At 40.7% G+C, this 19,316-nt stretch overlaps 1 protein-coding gene across 1 annotated transcript in view; it reads right to left on the reverse strand.

The window, feature by feature from the left end:
• Positions 1-18,729, reverse strand: part of ANKRD55 (ankyrin repeat domain 55) — a 53,667-nt gene extending 34,938 nt beyond the window's left edge. The window contains 7 exon segments of the mRNA XM_064641036.1: positions 3,554-3,614; positions 6,921-7,030; positions 9,095-9,129; positions 9,132-9,224; positions 11,047-11,074; positions 11,076-11,170; positions 18,215-18,729. Coding sequence (XP_064497106.1) covers positions 3,554-3,614; positions 6,921-7,030; positions 9,095-9,129; positions 9,132-9,224; positions 11,047-11,074; positions 11,076-11,170; positions 18,215-18,254 — 462 coding nt within the window. The 5' untranslated portion in view covers positions 18,255-18,729.
• Between the last annotated feature and the right edge of the window lie 587 nt (positions 18,730-19,316).

The following is a 19,316-nucleotide window of genomic DNA, read 5'->3' on the forward strand; positions in this document are numbered from 1 at the left end:
AGCCAGGCAGTTGTGAAACCATCCAGGATGGTTCCCTCTCCATCTTGATTTGAAATAATTAGCAGCAGCTTCTGAATTAGGGGAGTGGTTAAGGGGGAACCAAGCAATGAGCTTTTTGGAGTTATTACAGAAAATAGATACAAATACAAATGCTTCCTCTGTATGTGACTATATCATGTTATAAACAGTGCTTGGTCAGGACCACGATGGCTGGCAGACAGTTCCTCACTGCTCAGCCTGGATCCTGTGTTAAAAGCCTGCTTTAGACTGGTGCTTTGACATTATACAGTGTGATATTTATGTTTGGTCTTATCTTTGATCCAAAATAAACATTGTAAGCTAGTACTGTAGCTGGCACTAGTCAGCAAGATAAAGAACTGACACAGTGATGTCAACAAAAAAGTCACAATATAAATGTCTTATATTTACTGTTTTGAGAGAAAACAAAGTGAATGATAAGCTATTCACCTGCATCTTCATTCCATCTTAGCTGCATCCAGTCAGTCTTGGCCTGTATTTGCACCATGAGCATTGTTACATAAACCTATATTTTACTCTATATCCATAATAATTAAGATTTTCTAGATAAATTTAATCACTTATTGTGTTTATTAAGAATTGCTAGTGTTTTTCAGGTGTGGTTACATTTTGTTTTGGGCAGGTATTGTTTACTCTCTCTTAGTGGGCAAAATGTATTTCAAGGCTCTTGTTTGGTTTCCAAAATGAAAAAAGTGGAAAAGAAATTAAAACTTGAAACCGAACCCTGTAAAGCCAATTGATAACTCAGGTAAATTATGAACTATAACACACTGATACAGACAGCTTATCAGTGCACTAATAGTGGGGGTTGTTTGCAGTGATTTTCTGACTAAAAGCTTGAATGCCTTAACATTAATTTCTCTCATTCATCAGGTATCTTCTAAGCCCCCAGGTGGTTAAGTCTGTGTGATGATGAAACTGAGCGGTTGAACAAGAGCAGTTTTGGTTTTCCTTATGGTTTGCAAAGCTTAATTATGGGGGTTAATTTGGTTTTGTAAAACCAAAATTGAGGGTAAACTCCTGCTCTAACTGAAATTAATGGGAGGTCTACCAATGATGTCAGTAGTTGACACAAGGGAGTTAGTACTGTTGACGGACACTCAGTATTTGAATGATATGAATGAGTGATATGAGGCTTCACTTAAATGATTCCCAGGTGGGAAACTGGTACTCATTGCTGGTCCTGGAGAGCAGGAAAAATCACTGAAAAAGGAGAAGCTATAGTGTACTAGGCCAGCTTTTTGTCATCCTCTCTCTCTCTCTCTTGATATGGACAAAGAAGATCCTTGAAAAATCAACTTTCTTTCTGTTTCTACTGTGGTAACCACCAGAATCAGCTGTAACGTAAGAGTGTAAAACTGTGGGTACGGTGCAAAGATCTCCCTAGTACAGGGACACAGCTCAAACAGATCAGTAGCAGATGCAAAAATATAAGAAATAAGGCTTGACAGTATACTGCCATCCAATATTTGGTAATCAGGCTAAAGATTTCCTATGACATTCAGACCTCCACAGACCTCCACAGGGTCATGCATTTTCTGAAAAAGTGTTTATTTTTCTTTGAAACTACTACCTGGTAATTTCTGTAGGCGTTCCTGTAATTCTATATGAAAAAACCTTCCATTTAGTAATGAATTTCTTTTCATCTTCTCTATGCAATTTATGTTACCATGGGTTTATATTGTCCCTTTGACACAGTTACCAGGTTGAAAGTCCTATTGTAGTTTGTTTGTTCTAGTTGTTAGCCTGCTCATGAAAGGAAGCTGCTCTATAACTATTATCATCTTTGTAGTCCTTTTTTTGTTCCTTTTGTTGTATATCCTTTTTCAAACTACTCTTGCATCTGACACTTGCCATGTGGCAGTACCAAGGATTCAGACAGAGCTTCCTGTTTCGTTCTCTACATCCTTTCTAGTACTCTGTCCTTTTGGAGCACCCAACTGAGCAAAGTGCATTGAGCTGTTTGTAGCAGGAGCTCACAGAAGTGGGCCTTCTACAGTAGGCAACAGCTGTCTGGCTGTCTAGCCCACACCATTAGATTTGTGCATAGTGTTACCACCCTTGAGTGGGATGTGTAGGTAGACCACTGTGAGAGGAAGCATGAAAGTGATGTCAAAACTGTGAAAGTTGAAGGTCCAGCATAATATAATCTTAACGGTGAGACAGCCAAACATAAGGATGCAATAAGGATGCAAAAAATAAGGAGCAATGGGGGACATAAAAGGACAAAAGCCAAGAAATGGCAAGTGAGAAATACAGATTTGCCCAGATTCAAGGCTTTTTCAAGGAATGTTTCTTCACATTGTCATCTCACAGGCTTCGTAAGTAAACCCATAGAAAGCCACAGTTGTGGAAACTATGAAACTTCCATATGTATTTCTTACTGTTTATGTGTTCATGCATTCATCAGGGTGTCTTTTCCAAGTGTCAGACAGGAAAACGTAAGTGTTTTATTTATGCCAAGAGAACAGCTCTATTAGTTGCAATCCTTTATGAGGACCCACATTTTTCAGAAAGCATGAGTATTCAGGGCTTAGTACTGACTCTTGAACAAATACATTGTCAGTGCCAAATGACAGTGAGATGGACTAAAAGTTCCAAATTGCATGTAGCAATGCATTACAGCAAAGCATTACAGCTTGAAATTATGACCCATTGTTTCATGCAATTCATTAGCAACATAATTCTACACCAAGACAAAGCATATGTCTGGTTTAGGATGCTGTGAGGAGGGTGTGCAAACGTTCCAGTAGATAAGGAAGAGGAAATACTAACAGCCCTCTGGCCATTCTGGCACTGTGGAGAAGAGACATGTCCTTGAGCAATTGTTAGAATGAAGTGAAACATGAAAAGACACTCAGAATCTCTCTTGTGTCTTGGCTTCTCTCTTTGGAGAAAAATATACGTGGGAAGTTAATAGTCTCCTATGTACCCTACAGATATACACACAGGACATAATTCTGTATGGATCACAGAACAGCATACATTTTGTAGTTCCATGGCTGTTCTGTGTAATACCAGCTCTTTGATACTTTTCCTGAGATCAGTAGTTGAATGATGGGATCAAGGAATCATAGAATCACAGAATGGTTTGGAGAGTATCTTGTTCCAACCTCCCTGCCACGAGCAGAGACATCTTCCACTAGACAGATTACTCAGAGCTCCATCCAACCTGGCCTTGAACACTTAGGATTGGTAAAGCTGGAGATTCAGTCCAGTGTCTAACTGCAGAAGAATCAAAGGCAATTACTGTCTTGATAAGTGATTTAAGACACTGATTCAAGGTACTTCATAGTTGCTTGTATATGGAGATGGTTTATTAGTCTATAGGTGCATGATGTGTAGTAGGAAAAATCAGATAATATTTTGCATAGTTCAGCAAAAGCATTATAGATATTTTTGACTAGTGCATAGTCTCATCATTAAAGTGATTGTACAGTGGACTCTTTCTGGACAGAATGACTTCTAAGCCCCCAGAGCCTGGGACTGTGACTTGTAGAACAAACTCACTCACCTCATTGGCCTGATGATTAATTTCACTAAGATTTGACTGCTGCAGAAGCACGCTCAGAAGCCTGTGGAAGCAACGACACAGTCAGTGTGCTGTACTCCTGACTAAACTTGAAAAACTGACAGATTTTTAAAAAACAAAATGTGCAATTTTGTGAAAAATCAGTATCAGTGATGGGCACAGGTCAGAATCTTTGGTCTAAGCTTTGTCATGTGAGAAAAACAAACAGGACCGTGTAGCTTACTGTAACAATGAAAGTTTAGTGCTGGGAATTAAAAGCAGATCCACTAGGAATAATTCTTGTGCTGATTGCCAGGCTAGAATCAGGGTGTGTAATACTATACACATGTGCAGTTTTTGGTAGCTCAGCAATTTACTGTCAACCTATTTTATAATGTCTTAAACTAACAAAAATGCCAGCTTCTGCAAGGATTTTTTCACTCTATTTAACTCTTGAAGTAATGTGATGTAGCGTACACATTTGCATGTATGTGTGTGTGTATACAACGCTTATGGTATATTTACACACACAAACCCTAGTATTTTACAAGGCCTCACAGTATGTCTCTGCAATAGGGCCATTATTATGGTATAAAACAGAGCAATGCATGGGCTCACATTTTACTGAATATCGAACTACAAACACTCCCCTCTGGTGGAGGGAACAGTAACAATAAAGTACTTACATGAAATATTATTCAAGTGCAATAATATTTTTAACACTTCATGGATTTTACTTTTCTCTTCCTTTCGGTATCCTGTGAAGATGTTCTGAAACCATTATAAGTTTGGCAAATATGGTTGTGTTTTATAGTAGGAGGCTAAGTGTTTGGGTCATGTACATGGTTGGACCATGGAAATGGAAAACACCATACTGTTACAGGCTGTAACAAAGCCAAATAGCACACATCCTAACATGAGTGTACAGTTCTTATGATTCTAGCAAGAGGAAGGATATATCCTAGGGGATCATTGTGCAATTCTGTGGCTCATCTGGAGGTTGTGAATTTGCTAGAAATCTTCAAAACATGGACATTAAAAAGGCATGCTCTTTTGCAAGGAAATTAAGATGATGAGGTGTAAAGGAAAGAAGTCTGATAAATGTACAGAGAACACGCAGACTAATGTATACAACCCTTCATTTATCCCCATGCATAGGAGACACAATGAAAAACTTTGCTGCTTTTCCTCAGGTCAATCTTCAACAACTTTCAGTATATTTTCTGGATTGAACTGTGCTCAGGTGCGTGGATCAGATCAAGTTGAGAATGTTGCACGTCAAATTTGTTCTCCCCTACCAGTAAGAAAGAACTAGATATGTAAATTATTCAAAAGAATAAGCTGCCATTCTGCAGTTGAAAAGATTCTTCATTGTTAACACCTTCTTTGGGTGCCAAAAGTCCAAAGTCAGGCTTTTTTAATGCAGAAAATACCTAAAGAGTGATTGTTGGGTAGATCCCGGTGTAGGGATTTTGCTTTGACTTCAAATACTTCTGCATATGGATACAAATACTTGTAGAAAAGAGATGTTACACCTCCTTTTCTGAATGGAGTCATACTATAGGAACTCTGAAAAGGACAACACTTTAGGATTGCTGTGATTAGTTTGGTAAATGTTTGTAAAAGGGAAGAGAGATTTTGTGGTTGTTTAGCACAATCACTCAAAATCTCAGAAATTCAGTGCCTGAAAACAGGCCCTGGTAAAAATGGACTACTGAGCAGAAAGAAAGTGAGATAACCATAATATGCTTGTAAAACCCATTTATCATATAGTTTTAGAATCTGATACAGGGCTCAATGGTCCAACCCCAGATATGATCAATGAAACCACTGTATGTGAAGGAAATCTAATTCTTCGAATGTAGAACCTTCATCAACAACAAACTTTGGCTCATTTACGTTGTAAAACCATTATGGCAACAGAAGTGCTGCTATTTAAATATACAGACACCCAACTATGCAGCTGAGATTTCTCTGATATCTGCTCTTAAAGGCATAGATCAGGAACAGATTCTCTTTCCACCTTGCCTGTTAGGCTCTGTGGAATGCACTGAAGCACATAAATCAATTATCAAATCAACACATAAGTTGTCTCTATCTTTCCATGTAGTTCACATGCTGCCTCCAGCACATAAGGTTGTAGTAGTGGACTGCCAGCTTTCAGACTTGGCTGAAAAAGCATTTCATAGCTGACCACTGCATGTTCCCTTTTGGCAATGATGTAGGATTCAAGAGAGTGACAGTGACCACAATGGAAAAGCCCTACCCTTTGGTGCTCCATGTATGTGTTCTGGGCATGGGGCAAACCAGTGAGAATACAGAGGAAAAGGAATTTATAAACTGGTAAACTGCTGTGTAGAGCAAAGAAAGGTCTTCCTGTGCCCATGGAGAATGTGAAAAACATTCAAGGAATCCAGTGTGCTGCTGGGAAAGCAGATTACTGTTCCCTTTCAAGTAGCAGCATGGCCATGTTGTACAAACATTGCCTTCTTTCTGTGTTGGCTTTGTTTAATGATAGTGATCTGTACTTTTGCAGAAATCTCAAACTGTTCTCTCCAAGTGATGCATGAAAAGGAATGATAATGTGGAAAATTAATAAAGCTAGTAAAAAAGGCTGAAGAGCAGATCAGCAGAAATGCACAGGGTCTGGGCTGGTATGATATGGTGACAGCAGCAAAACTGCAGACTCAGTGATTAAGTCACATGAACATTTTGCATCTACTGAATATTTTACCTGTCTCTAATGTCTTCCCATCCCTCTTTACTTAGGAGAGTTTTTTGAGTGAATTTATTCAGATGTACAACTCAAAATTTGTTAAACTTTCCTATTGTCACAGGCTGGAATGAGACAAAGAGAATCTTTAAGAGTTCTTGTGAAGACACTTCATAGTTTTTACTCCACTTTCAGTAAAAGTAGTTAAAAATGAGCCAGACCACTAATCCTCAACTTCCCCTTTATAAGAAGGGGCTCTCAAAGAAGTTGTGGTGTGGAAAATTTTTCTCATGTTTGCCATTCTACTCAGAGGAGAAGTCCAGAGAATTAGCTTCTATTTCATATGAGGAGGTAGCAGAAAGGTAGTTGGGTAGGGGAAACTCAGGGTTTCAACCTCTGTTATAATATTTTTACCCCCCTCCAGCTCTTGTGATCTTAAACCAGGCTCCTCACTTTACTTGGCCATCAATCTCTGGTACACAAGTGTGGTACAATGTTTTTCTTCCTCTCTACCCTCTTCATGGTAACAGTGAGTAAAGCAGCAAGTCACACACAAGTTTAGCTGTCACAGCTATTCCTCCTGGCATGGGCTCTCCTTAGGTTGCTGACTACCTGTTGAGATTCATCCAGCAAAAGCTGTGAGACCCTGGGACATACCTCACGTCAGGCTCTGCAGTTGCAGCGTGTAGTGGCAATCTCCCATTTTTGTCAGGTATGTTCTGCTTAGCACCGTTCCTGAGCAAGCTGACACAGCCTTCCAGCCAGCCCTAAAAAGGAAGAGCATGTAAACAGGAAAGGGAAATGCATCGGGCCAAATCTTTTCTTGTTGGTGCTGGCATTTGTGTGTGACTGCAGAGGAACTGGCCTTTTTTTCCCCCAGTTGAGGTTTCTCAGCACTGAGAATGGTTCCCTTTAGAGCCCAGGTCTCAAACTATCTTGGTCATTCATTTCTCTGATAAGGTGAGGTGTTTCATTTACACTGTACTTTGTTTTTTTCTGCAGCTGTGGCAAGTACTGACTGCCTAAACAGTGATTAAAACACTGCTAATTCCTGTATCACTAGTAAATGCTACACATATTCTTGCATGGGAATACAATTATGCTAGATTAAACCAGGAACATGCACATTTAATCTCATTTCTTTTGTGAGATCTTAGCAGGGATGGCAAATCACTAGTAAAAACCTCAGAGTGTGGTCTTATGAACGTTGTTGCAAAAGTTTGTATTTGTGACAATGTTAGACTGAAAGCAGCACCAAAACAGATGGGATGAATCAGTTCTTGGACTAAAACCCTCTATTGATCACCCTAGCATAAAAGCAAGTAAACAGTCTGATTGTAAGTTGTAACTGCATAAATCTTTCAGTCCCAGGGAAATCAAGCATCGGTTGGAGTGTTTTGCTAAAATCTCCACAGGCAGTTGGTAAAGACCATTCCCTCCTATATGAGCTATATTGGATTAGCATTACTAGCATTTTTATGGAAAAGGTGTGGAATGGTGCAATCAGTACATGCCTGTTGGAACTCTTAGTGGAAGTACAAGACCACCAAATCCTGCATGTGATTGTGACTGTGCAGCTCTGCTGAATTCAGTTCTGGACTGACATGTCAGTCTGGACAGACATCACAGCCAAATGCTCCCTAGATCTCTGGTTATATCCCTCACAGAAACAGAAATGGAAACTTCTAAGCCTGGGTGGTTTAAATCTATTCCAGTAATTTCTTTTTTTTCCAAAGAATATTTTTTCTCCTCCAGGAAAGGAGGAAGGAAAAAAGGAGCATGACACTAATTATGGAATTTTTTAGAAATATCTTGCAGAGGAAATGTTTTTTCTTAAGTAAGTGTGGCATGCTCCTTGCACTGGATGAGACTGCCTGTTTTGCTATTTTCTATGCTTATTTTCAGGCTAAGCATTGCAAAGCTAAGCAGAAGCATTGTTTTTATCCTTAATTTTCAGGAAGAAACTAGATGCAAGGGATGTCATTTAATTAGGCTGCCACAGGACCTGCTTAAATGGGTTGGCAGTCATCCAGCCATAACTCATACTATGCAGCATGGGTGAAAATTCCTTCTTCCTGTCCAAATAATAATGAAAGCCCACTCTGCTTAGCTAACTTGGTCCCCATTCTCTCTCTGAAACCTGAATTACCTTCTGCAAGGAGTAAAAGACCAAGGAGAAGAGGACCATCCTTATTGCTTCAGAAAGGTGTGCCACATCTCCCTTCTCAAATGTCTCAGTGAGGTGTCTGCCCCTACTGTCACTTGCATGTAGGCTGATCAGGGGATTGGATTGCTTATGATCTGAATATTTGGAACTTGCTTGAACTTCAGTTCTCAGCCTGGCCATGCAAAGTCCAGCACTACAGTGAAAAGAAGCAATGCCCTGGCTTATGTGGTGTGCAGGAACACCAGCCTGCTGACCACCAGAATTTGAGACAGGAATGCCCTCACTGGAGCATAAATATCTGCTGCTGACTGTGGGAGGGAAAGAAGTTAATCTGCATATTAAGAACAAGAGGGGACTTTCCAGTGCACAGAAAATAAGTGATTTTCTTGAAACCACACAGAGGACCCTGGATCCTACTGAGATCCTCATACCACGCACTGATTTTACAGCCTGAAAGAGAAAGAACACTCTGACAGGAGTCCTGATCCTCTTCTTATAATCATTGCTCCAGCCTTGCATCATAGTAAAGTTTCAAAACCAATTCCACTGTTGTCTAGAACCAAATGTTTTGCACTTTTTTTCCTTCTGTAGTATAAACAGAAATCTCTTTTTGGTCTGCATATTTACTCTCTTCACTCCATCCTTCTCCCCCAAGTCTTGGTACCAGATAAGTTGCCAGAGATAAACTGATACGTCCTAGGCATCTTGACTATTAATATTTGCTCCCATCTTCAACAGAAGCTTCACTGTATCAACCTGGCATCCTGACACAGCATGCATCAAAGGGGTGCAACCTGGGGAAGAAAGCCAAATTTTTTTACAATTTTAATTTTGTCAAAGCCATAAGGCACAGTTTCTTATTTGCTAATGTTAACACTGGCAAATTAACAAATTCTTCCTCTGGCAACTGTCCAACAGTTGTACTCAGCTTTTTGTAAGCAGGAAGTAACTGCTATGCCACTTACTGACCACCAAGTTTAAAAAGAGTGTGACTTCATTAGCAAAAGCTTTGCCTCATTAACTCTTCCTCTGGAGGAAAAAGCGCTTTTCTGTTGACAAGTTCCCAAAATGAGCTTTTGGTTTTGTACACCATTTTGGACGGTGATAGTCTTCAGAATGACTAGTAGCCAGATATGGTGCTTGGCTAATCTTCTCAAATGCCAGCTTTGTTCTTTCCCTGTGTATTCAAAACAATTATGAAACCAAGCCCTGTCCCTTGCAAAGGTATATGTGTGCCAGCTGGTGCTTTATGTAGACAACTTAATTTGTACACTGGATTTGTTCTAGGATATTTTCTTTTCTGTTTTCTTAAGAACTTTTTTATTATTCTGCAAACAATTTCTATGCTGTAAAAAAACTGAAATCCACATTCAAACCCAATACTTGACTCTCATCACAAAGTATTATGATGTCATTTAATTGCTTCCTCTTCCTTCCAGTCTGTTAACTGCTGAAAAACAGCAAGAAATTTTCCTGCAGAATCTAACAAACCAATTTAAAATTACTAAGCTGGGAATATAGAAGTTAACATAAAAATTAGAAATTATAAGACTATTAGAAACTTCAGACACAACTGAAGAATAATTATTCTTACTGGATTCAATGAGACTGCTGAGGAAATGTGCTACTCAACCTGAGGTCACACAGACTCTGACAGACGTGCAGGATATGAGCTGTGTGTTTTGTATTGCACAACTCGTCTTTGGTTACATTTGTATGTTCAGTGTAGCAAACAAGTTAATTCTAGAGATGAAATACTTCTATTTGCTGATCAGCCCATCTCCACCCACTCCACCCACCCTTTGGATCGAGTCCCTCTCCCCTTAAAGATCCAGACTCAGAGTATTTTATCTTGATTAAGCTTTTCCCTACTGACCAGTAAATGTTTTAATGATAACAGTTAGAATGTTTGCTTTAAAGTGTAAAAAAAACCAGTAGCTTAGTAAAAACTGTTTGAGATTAGAATAGACAGTGTTCATATAGAAGAGACTGCAATTAAAAAAAACTTTTGATAAACAAAGTCTTTCTTGAGAACAGCTTCCAGGGATCTGTGGCTCTAATTCACTTGGGAAATAGATGCATATAAACCTCAGCCAATGTACAAGAACTAAGCATTAAATAGTAACCTGAACACAAAATGACCAGTCTCACAGATAAAACAGATTATGCAGATGATTGCACACTGTACAACCAACCCTTTGGCAAAAAATTACTTGACAAAATCATTCAAGCTGTGACTGTACACATACTTTTTAAGTACAAAGACTGTAATCTCCTACTTCAGAAATGTGTAGAATGTATGGCTTTTGGCTTTGATAAAAATATTTTTTTTCCTTCCCTGAAATGACAACAATTTCTCAGCACCTCCCTAAATAAGATAAACTAATGGTACCATCTATTTATAGCAAAACAGCTTATTTGTATCCATATAAAAATTGCAATTACAATTACATGCAGAAAGAAATCTCCAAACTGTGCATTTCCAGTGGAATAACTCAAATTTATTCTACCACTAAATATAATCTTCTGCACACAAAAATCAGGATGAAAAATTGGAAAATTTAATTGCAAGCTGAAGCAACAAGTCTCCTGAGAACAAACCCAGCCTTCATTTACCCTCTCTGTCACAACACTCAAGGATAGAAAGGATCTTCCCGAATCACTGCAGTCAGTGTGTTCACATCACCATTGGCTGCTGCTTGGTAAACCACAGTCAAGTCAACCTCTTCTGCTGCATCAGCTGCAGAAAAGGAGCATGTCCATGAGTAAGCAGAGAGCAAGTACAAAAATGATAAACAGTGAAAATAATGACACATCTCACTGAGTTTTAATGACTATGTAACTTGGGGTGGAACAAAGTGTATCTAAACATCACTGTGGACTTTATTAGTCATCTGGAACTTGATTGTCACCATAATGTCTTCCAAAAACTTTCAGACATGGACACTGAAAGGACTTAAGAAAACTTCTGGAAAGTTTCCACCTCTTATAAGAAATTATACTAACATTAATGTAACAGGACGTGAGAAACAACGAAGTAGTAACTGAACTAGCTTATAATGTTGCTGGCTACACTCTTATGACAGAGGAAGAAATCAGGACCCAAGTGTTTTCAGTTTCAATGTTATCCTTGCACCAGTCAGAAGACCAAGGCTTTTCACTTCCCTGTGCTGTCCAAGGGAATCCTCTTCTTAGAAGAGTGAACTTCTGGCAACAGTAGTTTGTGTTGATTATTTCTGCAAAAATGAAAAATGGAATATTGCTTGGAACCCAGGATAAGTTTATTTTGTTTGGCAACTACACTGTGAGTTAATATTTAAACCAATGCCTTGCAGGACCTGTTCCCAAACGCTCCTCAGATTTTTCTTTCTAGAGAAATTAATGTGATAATTCCTTCTTTGCTTGCAGACTGGTCATCCTATGTTCCACATGCCTACATCTCCTTTGGCTTCAAGTGGACTATTAAGCTGTTAACTCTAGGAGTCAAAAGATTTAATTTTTTGGTGCTGGATCAAATCAGACATACTGGTAAAATGCTCTAGATATGTATATCTAGGTCAGACACAATCTCATGTTTCTGATCTCTATTATTTCAAAAAGAAGTACAGCTGCAGCGAGCTCAGCTGTTCACAGTGGCTGAGGGTCTGTTGTGGTTTAACCTCAGACAGGAACTCTGTCTGGAGCCCTTGTTCAGTCAGTCCTTGCCCTGACCCCGCTGGGGTGGGAAGGAGAATCAGAAAAAGGTAAATTGGTGGGTTGAGATAAGAACAGTTTAATAATTGAAATAAAGTAACATATACTAACGACAACAACAACAATAATATTAAGTAATTGTAATGAAAAGGAGGAAGAGAGAGAATGAGAGAGAGAAATAATAACAAAGAAAGAATAATAAAAACAAAGAAAGGCAAGTGATGCACAATACAACCGCTCACCACTTGCTGACTGATGCCCAGCCATCCCCCCACTTTATATACTGGGCATGTTGGCCTGTGGTATGGAAAATCCCTTTGGCCAGTTTGGGTCTGATCTCCTGGCCATGATCCCTCCACCTCTTGTACTCCTGCTTGCTGACACTGAAAAGTCCTTGATTTAGGATGAGCAGTACTGAGCAACAACTAAAGTTGCTGTGTCACCAACATTACTCTTTTACTAAAAACAAAATACAGCACTGTACCAGCTTTTAAGAAGAAAATTAACTCTATCCCAGGTGAAACCAGGCCAGGGTCAGAGCTACAGAACATATAATTTGTCCAGTCGCTGCACTACCTTGTTAACAGGAGAAAGTAAAACTGACACCTAAATCACACTAGAGAGTTGATCAAAGGAAAGACAGATAAAGTGACTGGTGACTTATCTGTACTGTTCTATCTTCTGGAGATAGCATGACTATGTAAGCTGTGCAGAAAAAATGGAGACAGTTTAAACAGAATTTGAAAAGTTTGTATAAAGTCTTTATCATAATCAAATAATACATTATTCTTAACGCATTGATATAATATTTTAAACATTGTCATACATATTTTTGAGTGATCTTTAAATATTATTGTAAAGCATTAGCCACACTAGTCACATTGTGATCAGACGTTGCCTCAGATGAACCTGCATGAGATCTGTTTTGGGATTTACAGCTTAATTCCCACTTGTGACCTTCTCTCCCTGTGGTGCAATCAGCACTCTGGACTTCAAAATTTGGCTGCCATGGAAACACAATCTGCTCTTACTCTGGAATAGGTTAGTCTGTCAAAGCTGGAGCTCTGGTTGTGGGCTTTGGAAAATTAGAAAGCTGATGTTAATTCTGCCTTTGCCACAGATTCCCTTTCCATTGCTCCTCAACTAAAGAGAACCTAATTCTTTTCTTTCTTCTAACTGGAATTTTAAATTACAGATTTCATAAAATTTGTGAATAAAAATGTTAACTTGATTTTTTTATTCTACTGAGGAGTCTATTGCTTGAGGAAGCATTCATTTGGCTCAGAAGATTTGTCCTTTGTGCCTGGGAGATCAGGAGAGACTAAGAGTCATTGCCTCTGGAGAGTCATCATCAGTGACCAGTATATGAAAAAAAGAAGTAACTTTACCACAGGACCAGTTAATATTTCCTTATCACATCAGACCTGCAGACACCTCTCACAAATGGTAAACTCAGCAAAAACATGTTAGTAACAAGCTCAGGTCTGAACTAGTCCCTTACTCGAAGAGAGGTGTAATTTGGGCTGGGCAGGAGGCAAGGAAACAGGACAGAGGTTGACTGCTTGTGTTGTTCCTCTTGACTAGTCTCTGGAGGTACACGGGGGGTGCCAGCCATAAGCACCAACACAGGCCCTCCCACAGTTGCATGTCGTGTACAGCTGTGCATGGTTACTGTCCGGGTATGGTACAGAAAAGATGCTGCTGGCATTGGGAAAGAAACCATCAGATGTACTGAGACAGTGAATCAAAGCGGCACTCACCTCCTTTGATGCATTACACATTTTGTACTTTTTTTTGCCTTGTAAGTACTGTTATATCTTCCTGTTGTGTGTCAGGAGCAGAGAAATCCAACCACAAAATGAAAATCTCTATCTCCTGAGCATAGCAGTTGCTTACCTGGAGGGTGGTATGGCAGGAAGATGAGGACATGGATGCACACCTTCACGTGGGTCTCTGACTGCCTCTGCCCTTTATCATCTAGGTAAAACCAAAAACACCTCCCCTGTGCCTTTGCTTATGTTAGGTTGAATCTGTTTCCCCCAGAGCAATTATCCTTCTGTATGAGGAGAGGAAGCAAAACGCTAAACGAATGGATGGATGAATGAATGAGTACAGTTTTCCCCATGCCTGATCTTGCAGAACACAGGCTCCATTCCTGTTAAGGGATGGGGGCATGAAGCCACAAGGATTCACATTTCCCCCCCAAGTCCTAGCTGTCAGAGCAAGGAGAGTCAGGTGGACTAGGCTGCCACCCTGCTGGCAAGGGAGCCTGGGCCAGGAGGAATTGATGAGTGCCCATATTATGCATCTGATATAAAGTAGACTGATTCCTAATTTCACTAATTCCACAATTTTCAATGGGTGTCTTTAACATGACCCATATGGCTTTGCATGGTGGGTGAGGAGGAAGACATATATAGTCTTCTGATGCTTCACATGATAGGGAGCGGAAAATGCCAGGAGGACTTGAATGTCATTTATGCTGGATGCACTTGGTTCCAGGTGACACAACACCTACCATTTCACCTTCCTCCAGCTCACCTTGTCAAGGAAGGAAAGAACATAGGCACAAAGCTCACGGGCCATTTCTTTTAGAAGACATCTCCCTGGACAGAAGAGGAGTGGTTCGGAAAGCGGGTGTTTTGCAGAAGGCAACAGTCAGGTACTGAGTGCTTGCGTCCCTCGCCCCCTCTGTGAGCTTACCCTGCCGGGGGGCTTGGCTGTGGCTGGGGCACCAGCACCATGTGGCATAAAGGGACTGTGAACGCCAAATGCCTGATCCTCCATCTTCAAATATGCTAGAGTTACTCCATTACTATCTTGCAATTCTATAAATGACAGTCCCATTTCAGATACATTTTACATTGTATTTTGGAAAATTGCTGTGCTACTGGTGAAAGGAGCTGTCAGTCAGCTTCAGGAAAGCAGAATGTCCAACTAAGAGCCTGGATATAGAGAAAGGGAGAAACTGCAGGCTGACACAACAGCAGTGTAGAAAGGTCTGGAAGGAAAGACCAAATGACATATGGGGTTGTGGCATCTTTTGTAGCTAAAATCCTGAGAAAGAATCAAAGTTAAAAGCCAATCTATCTGAAATAAGCTGCAGTGTTTTAAAAGTGTGTCATTTCTTCAAGACAAAGCAGCTATCTTTTGATCAGAAAAGGGGGTATACAAAGAGAGACACAATGATCACAGGATTCAGAACAATGAAATTATGCTGTTTGTGATATTAATTCTTCTCTGACTGTCCTATGAAGAAGGCATGGGTTACACAATTTCTGATGTCAGCTGATGTGTTGTTTTACAAAGTGCATGTTAGATGTATATAAGTGCATGCTTTGTGGTGCATTGGATTTTTAAGGTCTAAATAAACTTGCCAGAGCTTGACAATGGCTGATTTAGAACTTTCTAAAACACAAAGTACAGAAAACCAAAGACGGGATAATAGGATATTTTACGTTCCTTGTGAAGAAGAAATATTTATGCATGTAATTTACTCCCCTCTCTCTCTCATAAACCCTTGTCTCCACCACTAGCCTTATGTGATTTCCTACACTTTGTTGTCAGGACACAACACTGGGCAGTTTGTTTGGTTTCAGCCATCAGTGCCAAGGGTCACTGGGGGGTGGATGAGGGCAGTTTTTGGAAACTGTAACTCATTCTTTAATATTATGGATTTATGGAATTTTTAACAAAGTAATAATCCCTGTCTGTGCCTGGCTGTGCATGTACCAGTGCAGGCCTTTGTCTAGCTTCTCTGTTTAACTGGTAAACACTTGAAGCCAGGAACAGCACACATTTACTTAAATGCACTGAGCAGTATTAAGAGGGAAGGGGTTTCTGGTTTGGGTACTGCTTGCCTACTGTAAGTCCCATGTTGCTGTTATTATTGTTAAGTATTATAAGATATTAATGAGCAGTACTATAGGATGTGTTGCAAAGAGACAGTATGATTTTCAAGCCTGGAATGCTGGGGTTTTTTGAAACTGTAGCAAGGAGATTTTTCTGATGTGCGTGGTGGAGAAAAAAAGGTTTGTGGGGAGGGTTGAATTATTTTTTTGGACCAACAGATATCAATCTAGTCTGTTTGAAAGCTAGTTTGTATTATTCCATTGTTATAAATTGCTCCAATGAAAGACATTCCCCTTCCCCCTGCTAAAAAAATTATGTCTGCTTAAATCAGTATTGTGCCACAAAATTAAGATGGTATTTAGATAAAATCCACCATACACTGTTAATTTTGAACAGAACACTATTTGCATGATAACCAATGAGTTCAATGTCCCACTGCTGTGTGTTTTATGCTCCTGCTCCCCATCCACCTCCCATGCAGCTAGCTGGGAAGGCAAGCAGTAAGCCACCAATCACCTAATGAGCCAGCATTCCTGCAGTGGCGGTGAAGGGGATATGGTGAATTTATCTGGAGGATTTGCTATGAGTAGAGTGTGACATGGACTGGGGATGATGCTGGACAGGAATTAGAATGGGTCAGTGTGGAGAGTGGCCTGGCAGGAGGAGGGGTTGAGGACTAGGACCAAAGGCCTAGTAGGCCTAGGTAGATGTTGCCTTCCAGCTCTCTCACTTCTATCTGGATAAGCTGGTTAGGGTCAGTAGTCTCCTGCATTGCTCTCTTCCCCCTAACAATCTGGAGACTTGACTTCTCCTTCCCCAGGCCTGGTGATATTCCAGCCTTATTCCTCGCACGACTTCCATAGCTCCCTGGCAGCCATCTCCATGGCACTGAGCATGCAGGGTTTCCTCTCTGCCTCCCCAGCCTGAGCCCTGCTGGGTCAGCATGTGGCACAGGGAATACTCCTAGTGCTGCACAAGTAGAGGTTGAGAATGGCTGTTTGGAGCTGCAGAAGCTCAGTCAGCTCCACACCTATGTCCTGCTGGGGAAAATGCTCCTTATGTCATTCATAAGCTTAGGAGCACCTGTCTCTATTCCTGCAGTAGCCCTTCCACCACTGCACTTCCCTGTCTCCTTTATACTTGCTGATAGTACGTTATCTCTTGTCACTCAGTTTTGCTTCCCACCCTCCCCCCCACTACATGGGGGTGGGTCCCAGCTGGATTGGTGTAAACCAGTACTCCCAAGATTTGCTCAGGCTTTAAGTGCTGCTGTGGCTGAAAGGTAGCCACAAAACCACCACTTTCCAAGGGCTATACTTACTTTGGGTTCTCAAAGGAAGTGCAGGCAAGCACAAAAGTACAACCTGTGGGACCTGGCTGCCCAGAGGGCACCACAGTGTCTGTCTTCCTCCTGCCCTGCATCTTTGTTCCACAGCCAGCACCCTCACTGTGGGGCCAGTGTGGCCATGTCAGCTTGGACATTTTGCAGGTGCGCACTGGAAACTGTGCCCACTACACACACAATATTTGGCAAGTTGACTTAAAAAAGAATTTGTGGCAACATGGATGATCAAACAGTGACAGTCTCATGCTTTAAGAACATAAAAAGGATGCCACTACACTTGTAATACATCAAGCTGTAAAACACAAAAGCTTATACTGGCAAATAGACACAACACTTAACTTCAAAACAGACAACAAAGATACATCTGTATTTCCATAGCAACCTTACAATGTAGAAAATCTTCACGTTAGGGAGCTTAATGATATACAAAATGCACAATTATGGTAATACTCACCTATACAGCTTAGATTTGCCAAAACAAAGTCGATCACTTGTCAGCACCTAATCCTTTTAGTGTAGACTTACGAATATCAGCTATTGTTAAATTTTTACTCCATTTTAAACTGCTGTTAGCAAGTACTGCAATAACTTTTAATATATATCCATAAGAGGATTAATATACAATATAAAAATATATACATCCATCTCTCAATGCTAAGCATAAGAGTAATTAGATGCTGTTGCTATTCTGCTGAAAATTTTATTTTTAAAAACACTGTAGGCAATAGACTGAAATATCTGTCTGAAACTGATGGAAAAATTCCTTTATGTGCAAACAAAATAAAACTCTTCTCCAAAAATTTACGTTATTCATTCTGTCAAGTAATCTTAGTACATTTGCATGGGACACATGGGAGGACCAAAGGATTCTGAAATTAGTAGCAGATGACTTACCTTTGTGCTGATCAAACAGTGATGATGAACTGAAATCCATTGTGATCTATCTCATTATTTACAACCAGACCAGACAAATGCCATCTCCAGGGTTTTGTGGGAAGAATCTCATGTATTACAGTACACGGTGCAACGACAGCTGTTGCCAGTCTTCTTGTCAGAGAATTAAACTCACTTTTACGGCTGCAGGTTGTAGACAAGGCAAGAGTCTGATGGAAACACCGTATGCTGTCATAGACCTTCCTAAAAGAACGTCCCTGGAAGCCTAAGTGAGATTCTGAAAAATGTCAGGTCTTCAGCGAGTGGCACTGCCTACGAGCAGCCGAGAGATGCTGCAGCTCCCCAAGCTCCAGCAGCCGAGGGCTGGGTGAGTGGGACCGGGCTGGCAGACAGAGCATGTGCGGAGCTCCAGCGCAGGTCGGGGGCAGACATCTCTCCTGGCTCCACGTGCTCCACGGATGGACAGCCCTGGGGCGGCCTGTCTTGCACTCACTCTCAGCATGTGGCTGAGGATGGTTTTTGAAATGATGCTTTCAGACATCACCCGATTTAGCACCTTCACACAGAACACAAATTAGCAAATTTAGAGTTAGTTAAAGTACAATGAAGGGATAATAACAAACAGCATATTACTGTGGCTAGAGTGAACAGTCTTAGCTATATAACTGCACAGGACAACATGTACAACTGTGCACAGCTGTGCTAGTTTTAGCTGGAGTAGCATTAATTTTCTTCAAAGCAGCTGGTACGTGTATGGCTGCGTTTTGGGTTTGCTGGAAACAGTGTTGATAACACAGACATGTTTTAGCTATCACTGAGTAGTGCTCACACAGGGCAGGGCCTTTTCTGCTCCTCACCTCAGCCCACCAGGGAGGAGGCTTGAGAGCACAAGTAACTGGGAGGGGACACGGCCAAGACATCTGATCCTAGCTAGCCACAGGGATATCCCATCCCATATGGTGACATTCTCAGGATGTAAAGCTGGGGGAAGAAGGAGGAAGGTGGGTATGTTCAGAGTGATTGTGTTTGTCTTCCTAAGTCACCATTACATGTGATGGAGTCCTACTGTCCAGAGGAATGGCTGAACACCTGCCTGCTCAGG

This window comes from Pseudopipra pipra, chromosome Z (assembly GCF_036250125.1).
Source record: "Pseudopipra pipra isolate bDixPip1 chromosome Z, bDixPip1.hap1, whole genome shotgun sequence".
NCBI lineage: Eukaryota > Metazoa > Chordata > Aves > Passeriformes > Pipridae > Pseudopipra > Pseudopipra pipra.